Source organism: Pogona vitticeps, chromosome 12, assembly GCF_051106095.1.
Source record: "Pogona vitticeps strain Pit_001003342236 chromosome 12, PviZW2.1, whole genome shotgun sequence".
Lineage (NCBI taxonomy): Eukaryota > Metazoa > Chordata > Lepidosauria > Squamata > Agamidae > Pogona > Pogona vitticeps.
The window spans coordinates 7,671,798-7,682,329 of record NC_135794.1 but is presented as its reverse complement, the minus strand read 5'-3'; the positions used below and the strand labels follow the sequence as shown (position 1 = coordinate 7,682,329).

Genomic DNA, 10,532 nt, shown 5'->3' with positions numbered 1-10,532 from the left:
CTCAGTTCCTGATGGTTCAAGCAACGAGAAAGCAGGCACTGTAAAAACACCGGACATACTGTACCTGTTCAATTAGTACTTCAGACTCTACACTCAACCAGCCCAGCTTGGAAAACACAGGGGTCATTTATGCTTGAAAATACTACACAACACAGTATGCAGCTAAGGTAACTGTTGATCATCAGGGCGGAGAAATCCTCTCGGTACCACCACCTTCAGAGCAGCATTTGGTGGGGACCCAAGAGAGAGCCTTCTCCGTGGTTGCTCCCAGACTCTGGAACTCCCTGCCACTGGAGGCCAGCTTGGCCCCCTCTTGACTGTCCTTCCACAAGCAAACAAAGACCTTTCTCTTTAGGCGGAAGCTTTCCCTGAGTGAATGACTGCTGAGTAGGGTTTTTTTAAATGGATTTTCGTATCTTACTGCCTTGAAGATGTTTCAGTGCTGCTTATGACGTTTTTGGTATTGCATTCATGGATCCTTCTAGTATGGTATACTTACTGTTACTAACTTAAATGCTGTCTTTTCATTGTTGTAAGCCACCTTAGGTCCTTTTTAAAGGGAAAGCTGGGTTACAAATATTTTAAATAAATACACAAATAAATAAATAACATCTACCGTGATTTCTTAAGGCAAGCCACCTCCACTAGTTGGACAATGTACTCTCCACACACAGAAACGCCTTCTTGATGCTATTTCGTTCTTGCGCACTGTTTGGCCAAATGGAAACTGGACTAATTGCTCAGAGTTTTAAATGCTCCCTGTTCTAATGATCCCTCATTAAGATTCCTGTTGCTATCGGTTGCATTTTTATTAAGCACTTTGGTGTTTCAGCACTTAGGCACTTTAATATTTTTTATGGCTACTCCGCAGGAAGTCTTGATTGACTGCCCACTAATTTTGGCCGGCTTTACAATGGGCTTTGGGTAAACAACTGGACGGCGGGAGAGTACAGAGGCTTCTTTGAAAGCCATCAGGACGATGGGGAAGGGGGTTCCTTTCTTTATTCATATTTGAGCATTGCACCATTTAAAGTTATAGGTGTATATGAAATATAGGTAAAACTAAATTGGAGACAAATTAAAACGTTAAGAAAATTAGGCTATTTTTGACCAGACGCAGGCTACTTCAATAGCATCATTTCAAATCTTTCTTAGAACTTTTGTACACGTGGTAGGACATAAACGGCACACACATAGGTGCTGCACGAGTTGAATTTTCTCCAGAGTCACAGAAGATTTGTCCTGTATCCAAATAGCTCAATTTTGCTATATTATTCTTTGATCTTCCTCCTTCACTTCCGGGCCTATGAAGTGACTTCCAAATGGCTTAGACACAGCCTTGTCCTGTTGGGAGACACTCTCCTGCGATCATCCCTTCAGCATGCTGTGTTGTTTTTGTTCCCCATGGGCTTAGCCTAGCCTCTTCTGGTTGGATACGTAGAGCTTGAGAGGTGTAGAGAACACAACCGTTGAAGAGGAGTCAGGAATTCATTGGCGGTCTTCTTCCCCCAACCTGAGCTACCTTATACCATGCCGGTGCCTATGGGTAGGTAGAGCTACCAAGCCTGCTCACGCTGACATTCTCATTTTCCCTTTGGAGGTGGGTAGGAGGGGACTCATAAAACTGAGATGAGATGCGTCCAAAAGACCCTGCAGGAAAGCTGCCTTTGGTCTTTAGAGCTGGAATTTACCACAATCCCAATCTAAACCCCATTTGATCCAATTTGTTGTTATGTGCTGTCAAGTTGTTTCCAACTTAGGGCAACCCCATGAATGAGAGATCTCCAAACTGTCCTGTCCTCAACAGTCCTGCTCAGCTCTTGGAGACTCATTCTGTGGTTTCCTTTAGGGAATCAATCCATCTCATATTTGGTCTTCCTCTTCTCCTGCCACATTCTACCTTTCCCAGCACCACTGTCTTTTCCGGAGAATCCTACCTTCTCATGATGTGGCCAAAGTAGGGCAGTCTCCACCTCAACATATTTGCTCCCACTGATATTTCAGGCTTTACTTATTCTAGGACCCAGTTATTTGTCTTTCTGGCAGTCCGGGGTATCCGCAAGGCTCTTCTCCAGAACCATCTCTCAAATGAATCTCTTTTTTTCCCTTGTCATTTTCCTTAATTGTCCAACTTTCACACCCATACATGGTTATTGGGAAGACAAGAGTGTGGATGATCTTGGTCTCCAGTGACACATCCTTACACTTGATTATCTTTTCTAGTTCCTTCATTGATGCCTTTCCTACTCTCAGTCTTCTGGTTTCATGTCTGCCGTTTCCATTAAGACATAAGACATAAGAAATTTATTTGTCATTGCGCTCACAAGTGGGTGCAACGAAATGAGGTGCTCTTCCCCAAGGTAAAACTGGACAACACTACAAAAAAAAGTTAAAATATACACAACTTTCACCATCCAAATATAGATACCCCGTTTTCTCTCAGCAATTAAAATTCCATCAAAAACCTATGGCCCCGCATTTAAACTCAATACTGCACTTGGGTAAAAACTGTTCTTGAATCTGCTTGTCCTTGCTTTCAATACCCTGAATCTCCTTCCTGATGGTAATAGTTTAAAGAGCTGATATCCCGGATGAGAGGAGTCTTTCAGTATGTTAGATATCTTCCTCTTACATCTGTTCTTATACAATTCTTCCAAAGAGAGGAGTGAACAGCCAATGATGTTTTGGGCCGTCTTAATCACCCTTTGAATTGCCTTTTTCTCTGCCACTGTGCAGCTCGTGAACCATACACAGAGACAGTAGGATAATATGCTCTCAATCGAACTCCGATAGAAGGTGATTAACAAACTCTCAGCCAATTGTTGCTTTCTAAGAATCCTTAGAAAATACAACCGTTGTTGTGCCTTCCTGATTAACGCAGCGGTGTTTGCACTCCAAGTCAGGTCATTTGTTATGATGTTAGGGGTGACGATTAAGCCAAAGTATACAAAATCCAATAACTATTTAAATTTCTTGTGATCCAATAGCAACCCTAATTAGGAACACGTGAAAAGTTCAAAATTGGGAGAATGCAGAACTTTTGGAGAATCAAAGCTAGAATATTTGCTTTCAGGCTACTTACTGTACCAGTGTCTGATAGTAAGAGCTATATATGATCTCAGCGTCAAGGTAAAGCTTCTAAGATAAAAATGTGCAGGAACTGGATGTGAAGAGACACTTAAGAAATGCATGGAAAGATTGGACACCACCCTCCATCTTTCCATACCCATAGCTTCACATTTTCTAGAAATGTTACATCTCTATGCAAAATTTGTTTAATTGATCAATTAGTGATCTGTTTCATCTTAATCTGATTGCCTCCTTTATTGCCTTATGTTGTTGTTGGTTTGCTTTTTACTATACACATGGATCTTTTTTTAAAAAAATCTTGTATTGTTAGTTGTATAATAAAACTTTTTTTTAAAAAAAAAAAGTCACAAATCTAGGCCTGGACAAAGATAAATATTTCCAAAAAACCCCACAAAAAACTGAAAGTTTATTTGATTTCCAAAGGCACCCAGGAGTCTAAAGTCTAGTATTTTAGATACTAGTTCATATAAAAGTTCAAATTTTTAAAAAATTTCTAGTCCCTTTGAAATATTGGACACGGATGTTTAGGCAAGGGAACTGGCTGTCCGTAGTTCAATGTTGGTTGCAGACTCTCCTCTTGGCCTTCAACCCCTGTAACTCCCTTCCTCTGACATGCTCCATGACTCTCAGATCTCCTACTTTAGTGGTTCCCAAACTTGGGTCCCCAGGTCTTCTTGGACTACAACTCCCAGAAATCCAGGCCAGCACAGCTGGTGGTGACAGATTCTGGGACTTTTAGTCCAAGAACATCTGGGGACCCAATGGTTGGGAACCACTGTCCTATCTTATTCTTTACAGTATCCTTCTCCAAAGCGGTGCCCTGCAAATATATTGGGTTACAACTTTTGTAATCCACAATGAGTTTGGGTGATAGCTAGGGCTAATGGGAGATGTAGTCAATGACATTTGCATGCTGCTGCTGGAGATAGGGAGGAGGAAGAGAAGTAGACTAGCCCAACCAGGTCTCTGCAAATATCAGTACAGCGTGACTCAAGCTACAATGTCCTAGCACTGAATCCTAAAATGGCTAGTAATTATTTGGCTGCATATGGAATTTCGGGAACCTACCTGGACAAAAGGATGTCCCTTGGAGCAGTGGTCCCCAACCTTGGGCCTCCAGATGTTCTTGGACTTCAACTCCCAGAAATCCTGACCAGCAGAGTTGGTGGTGAAGGCTTTTGGGAGTTGTAGTTCAAGAACATCTGGAGGCCCAAGGTTGGGGATCACTGCCTTAGAGCATCATGGGGGCAGGGGGCAGATCTGACCAGCAGATTTTTCCCCACCTAGCACCACAAATACCTGTACACATACCACCCAGTATTTTTAACAGTGAGAGACAGGCTCATGGATTTTTTTTTACCTCTTCTAAATGATATGAGAGGAAGCGAACCAGGAATGGAATTTGCCCGATTTGGTGGTTACCAGATAGGGATGGGCAAAGGTAGCAAAAAAATAAACGAGACAACAGTATAGTGCCATCTATACACCGCAGGTATGCAGAACACCCTACCTGTTGTATTGTGATCAAAGATGCCTAAAGCAAAAGTCTTAAACACAACGTTAGGCTACTCAAAGGAGAGGGGTAACTAAACATCTCCACAGCTGTAGATCCCAGATATTGTTGGATTACGATCCTCGACCTCCCTAGACAGCAGTCCAAAAACATCTGGGAACCCATAGTTTAGAAAACTTTCTCCAGAGCCTTCTGTGACCAAAGCTTTCCATAAATAAAACGTCTGGAGGATTCTTCAACCTCACTCTCAAAAAAAGAGAGATTTTGCCTGTCAGTGCCACATGATGGCACTCCTGGGTGGAAACCTCCAGAGCTGAACTTTGGATCTTCTACTGATGAATCAAGTCCTATTGCCACGGAATCCTTCTGAATTTATATTGTGCAGGTCCAGCCCTACCATTAGGCGGTTGCCTCAGTTGACAGTGTGGGAGCCTATAGGGTAAGGGGATGCGTGATGTGTCTTGAAGCAGCATGGAGGATGTAGTGCTACCATTAATGTTGAATGAAGATCCAACAGCCTGACTCCCCACCCCCTGGCTTCTACACATGAAACAGGAGAGGGTGCGTTCTTCAACTCAAGAGGTAAAATCATCTTAGGCTACTTGCTCTTTAAGGTTACAGAAAGAAGGAAATCCTCAACCCCACCAGAAAAAGCATGGCCCCAATCACACAACCAGCGGCAGAAGACTCAACATCAAGCGGCTTCAGCCACCACCCTCCTCAATAACTGTGGGACGTTCAAGGTGGTCTACGCTCCATTATTACCTCTTATGGCAGAGATGGGCAACATGCACTCCCCCAGGAGGCCAATGTGCTTTGCAGAGAGGGAGAGGCAGAGGGAGAGAATGTTTGTAGGGAGCATGGGGGAGAACTTTATCACCTTAGGGGAAGCCCCACTCATTTAAATTTAAATTAAAGTCATAAGCATATAATTTGGGTGCAATTGCAGGCTCAAGGGGGCTTTTCCAGTTTCGAAAAGCCCAGAAACGTTAGTGTAAGAGCAAAACATTCAAGGCTAGGGGCAGTGGAAAGCGTGCAGCCCTCCAAGGACCATGCACAGGTGTGCGGGCCCCATGCTTCTGGATGCTTCTCTCCCTTCCTTTGTGGTCTATGCAGAAGCTGGTGCCATCTGAGCAGGGCAACAGGTAGAATCACTGGTGGCAAACTGACAACACAGGCCCAAATGTGTGAATGAGAACTTCAGGTATCCTAGCCCAAAGTGGGAGGAAGAGGCAGGGAACGTATCAAGGCAAAGGGCAGCTGTGATCATCCCCCCCCGTTTCTCCATGCCTGATGCAAATCCTGAGACGGGATACAACCAGGTCAGGCCATGACCAGCATTACCAATATGCACAAGAAGGGGAAATGCAATGGGTGACATTAGAAAGCTGCAGGTTCCAGGGGAAAGCTGTATGAGGCACGCCCAAGTTTTTGACAGTCCATTGCTGAAAACGACAACAACAACAACAACAACAACCCAGAGCGGTACAGCCTGCCAACACGAGCCTTGGGATGTTGCCTCTGCTACTGTTTCCGTCAGTCGATTTCTTCTCCAATGTCTAGAAAGGAAAAGAGAGAAAAATCACACAGGAACAAGTGGATTTGCCACCTGAGGCCACCGCAAGGGATGAGAACTTCTGATTTCTCCAACTACAAATCCCACCCCTTTCCGTTCTGGGAGTCCTACCTGACAGGCAGACACCTAGATGTGGCTCACCTGGGAGAAGGGCCCAGACTGGAAGGTTTTGAGGCCGAGCTCTGCCTGGCTCTGCCTAACTTCCTCCTCAGAAAGAATGTTCCCAGCTAGCACTGGGGCAGAAACAGGAAGCTTGGGTGGAGCTAGGCCTCAAAGCCTTCTGGTTTAGGCCCTTCTCCCAGGTGAGCCACATTCAGCCCTCTGTAAGGTGGCTGTCAAGTAAGACTCTCAGAAAGGAAAATCATAAGATTTCAAGAAATCCAAGAACAGTGGTACCTTGCTAAACGACAACTCCGCTAAATGACAAATCCGCATAACAATGACTTTTTGCAATCGCTATAGTGATTCGCAAAACAGTCCTTCCAATGGGGGATTTTCACTGGATGTCGATTAGGTCCGTGCTTCGTGAACCGTTTGTTCGCAAGAAGACGATTTTTTTTTGCTTCGCAAAATGGCTGCCCTGTGTTTTCTGGACCCATGCTTCGCAGGGCAGCCATTTTTACAGCTGATCGGCACTCGCAAAATGGCTTCCCTATGGGCAATCGCTGGACGACGAGGTATTTTCCCCACTGGAACGCATTAAACCGGGTTTCAATGCATTCCAATGGGGAAAGGGTTTTCACATGACAACAATTTCGCTAAACAGCGATTTTCACGGGATGGATTATCGTCGTCATGTGGGGCACCACTGAATTTTTTTTTAAAGTCCAAGAAATTAAACAAAACAAAAACCCCATCCCTAGTAACAACATCCCTCTAAACTCTACCGGTGAGCCATAGCTATCTCCTATCTGTTAGCAAGAGATGACCATCCATACATTTCCTGTAAAGCGCAGGCCCACCATACAGGCAACCACCATCGAGAGGAAACCTTCTTTACCTTCTTTGATCTCCATGCTCTTCAGAGGCTGCAAAGCTGCCAGAAGCAAAAGAGAGAAAGGAGGGTGTGTGAGTTGATGAGGCTCTCTATCATGATACCAAGCAAACAAGACTGAAGACAGCAAGATGGAGCCAGGATGATCCGAATGTCAAGGTATCCAGTTGGGCCCTACCTCTCCCCATACCGGCCCCCTACAATCATATCAGACTCCCTCTGCACACCCTGTGGTGCCCTTGGCTGGATTATAACATGAATACGAATACTAACGTGCTGTCAAGTCAGTTCTGATTTATGACAACTCTTTTCAGGTTTTTCAAGGTAGAGAATATTCAGAAGTAGTTTACCCTGCCCTTCTTCTGGGGGTGCCCTGGGACGGAGCAGCATGCCCAGGGATACACAGGCTGGCACTTATCCCAGGAGGCACAGTGGGGAATCGAACTCCCAACCTCCAGCTCTACAGCCAGATTCCCTAAACCACAGAGCTATCCGGCCAACTAGATTCTGATATATCTCCTACTAAAACCAACAGGTCAAAGGTGTTCTAATCTACCACATTTAAATCCTTGCTCCTACTTCTTCTGGGCTGTCTAAGGGAGCTTCTAGCAGGTTGTAATTACATCTCGCATGGATGTTACCTTTCCTTCAGCATCCTATACTCTGGTAGGCTAGGAGAAGGACCTGAGACTGGCAGGCAGAGCACGGAGTGCATCAGACCCTCAATGCACAACTGGTCAAAGTCAAAACATACACCTTTACAAGCAGATTAGGAAAAGCATGGATGTTAAATCTCATCAAGAGCTATACTTTCCCAAACGTCTATGTCACAGCTGGCTAAAAAAAAAAAAAAAAAAAAGAAGATGGTGTCTTTTGCTTGCTGGTGGATTCTAAGAGCTGAAGTCCAAAAAACTAACATTTACAGTGGTGCCTCGCATAACGGGCGCCCCGTTTAACGATGAATCCGCATAGCGACGATGTTTTTGCAATCGCTTTTGCGATCGCATGACGATGTTTCCTATGGGGGAAAATCGCTTTGCAATGATCGGTAAGCTGTTTCGCTTACCGATTTCTGCATAACAATGTTTTTCCCCAGCTCTGGCTCTGCAGCCAGAGACCTAAACCACTGAGCTATCTGACCAGAATAAAACAGACGTTGCCCCAAATCACGAACCCACTCACCCTCTACCTGCAACACCAGCATCCATTGATTCCCATCATCCCTATTATTTTGCAGACTAGAGGTGATGGGAACTGTAGTTTACCAGCACCTGGAACAGTCCAGATGGGAAATACAAGCACTGAACAATCCGGTGCACACACAGGCATCCACCACAATATTTGCATCTGGCCAACATAAAAGCATTGAGCAAAAGAAGTGGCCAAACTGATTCATAAATGTCACTCCCGCATCCCTACCGCTCCACTTCAAAAGACTGCAGGGAGGACTTTACTGTCATGCAGGGAAGACAACCATGACCAGCGCCTCCAACATCCCAAGGGAAGCGTAGGCACCAGCCACCCTGAACGTCGCCGAACGTCTACGGCTGTGCTTCGAGCTGACGAAAACAAGGAATCACCAGGTTTATAATTAACCCGTTTGATTGCCGCCGAGCACAGCGATCATCACTGATTAAAATTATAATCCAGTTTATCACTGTCAGCCCACTGCAGCAAGCCAGTATCTATTAGAATGGAGCAGAACGGCAAAGGGTTTCAATTTGAAAACCTGTGGTAGGCACCGGGCTCCCTGCTTCATCATCAGCGATCACCATAAACGGGAGGCCTGGGTGATGGGCAATAAAGGAATCTCTTTCTGCCCCTGTCTGGTGACAGAAACCATTAGGAGCCCCTGCCTCCTCCTGAGAGATTATGCTCTTGGAAGAAAGGTCGGAGCAAAACCAGGAATGGATTTCGTCCTGAACTAAGGATGGCATCAGAGACACCCCTTCTTTAATTCTTTGTATAGTTTTGCTCTGCCTAGCCATTCTTTTGTATCCGGCTTTTCCTGGTGGCTCACGGGATTCCGGTGAAATATTCATACTCTTGAGCTTTGCGAATACTCCGGACTGTCAGAAAGGTGAACAAGGGGGTCCTAGATCCAATCACACATGAGCTACCTCTGGAGGCAGAAATGTGGACACTAAAGTTCTCCTGCTTTCCTGAAGGCAGGAAAAGACAATAATGCTGGGAAAGGTGGCAGGTAAAGAGGAAGACCAAATACAAGATGCATTGACTCCCTAAAGAAAACCACAGGTTTCAGTTTTCAAGAGCTAAGCATAACAACATTCTAATTAAACCCACACACCAAAATCAGCCCCTTTCCAGTTTACATGATGGCGTGGAAGTAATTCTCCTGGCTTTTAGACAAGACACCTTGTCATCCCCACCTTGAGACACCCAGGATTGAACCCAGTGCCTTCCGCAAACAAAGAAAGGGCTTTTATGCTAAGTTATGAACTCTCCCCAAAAGCTGCCTAGGAAGTTCCCTTCTGCGCCCCCCAATAATGCCAACGGGCACCAAGCTCTACCCAAAGATGCCAAGGACGGGGACCTCTTGCATGTAAGACATGGGATTCCATCGTCGGGTTGCAGCGACCCTTCCCCGTGGTTCCTAATGATGGCCTATTTATGCACAGCAATGCTTCATAAATAAACTACAGTGGTGCCTCGCATAGTGATCGCTCCGCATAGTGAAGAAATCGCTTTGTGACGATGTTTTTGCAATAGCAAAAGCCATCGCTTTGCGATGATCCCTATGGGGAAATTTCGCTTTGCAAAGCCCCCATTTTCGCACAGCTGATCGGCGGTTTCAAAATGGCCGCCGGGTAAACAAAATGGCCACCCGCTGTGTTTCCTCGCTTTTGAGGCACCGAAAATGGCCACCCCTATGGAGGATGTTCACTTAAAGGTGAGTTTTTACCCCATAGGAACGCATTAATCACGTTTTAATGCATTTCTATGGGCTTTTTATTTTCGCTTAGTGATGTTATCGCTTAGCAGCGATTTTTTTTGCACGGATTAACATCGCTAAGCGAGGCACCACTGTACACACATTATATAGTTATAGGGAATTTCCTGCCACAATGCAGCGTCTAACAAAAACCAAAGAAGATGAGAGAGAAGCCTCACAGACCTGTTTTGGATCCTTCGCCTTCCTCCTGCTCCTCTATCCCTAAGGGGGAGAAAGTAGAAAAGCAGATTTAAAAGGACTCGGGTATATCACATAACAATGCAGGCTCTGGTTCATCCTTTCCCACACTTGTATTAGGGGGAATGGATTGATGCATTAGGTTGACACTGCCAGGACGGCCAGCTTGCTGTAATGGCTAGAATGCTGGATGGGGACCCCGGATGTC

General features: G+C 45.2%; 1 protein-coding gene and 1 long non-coding RNA gene across 2 annotated transcripts in view; one reads left to right on the top strand and one right to left on the bottom strand.

Moving 5' to 3' along the window:
- Positions 1-268: 268 nt before the first annotated feature.
- LOC144584592 (uncharacterized) lies at positions 269-4,823 on the top strand. Its single transcript, XR_013538949.1, has 2 exons — positions 269-4,202; positions 4,326-4,823. It is a non-coding gene; the product is annotated as an uncharacterized LOC144584592 (long non-coding RNA).
- Positions 3,481-10,532, bottom strand: part of CD276 (CD276 molecule) — a 43,636-nt gene continuing 36,584 nt past the window's right edge. The window contains exons 6-8 of the mRNA XM_072981549.2: positions 10,310-10,348; positions 7,180-7,215; positions 3,481-6,162 (exon numbers count right to left, since the gene is read on the bottom strand). Coding sequence (XP_072837650.2) covers positions 6,140-6,162; positions 7,180-7,215; positions 10,310-10,348 — 98 coding nt within the window. The 3' untranslated portion in view covers positions 3,481-6,139. The remainder of the gene's footprint in view (positions 6,163-7,179; positions 7,216-10,309; positions 10,349-10,532) is intronic.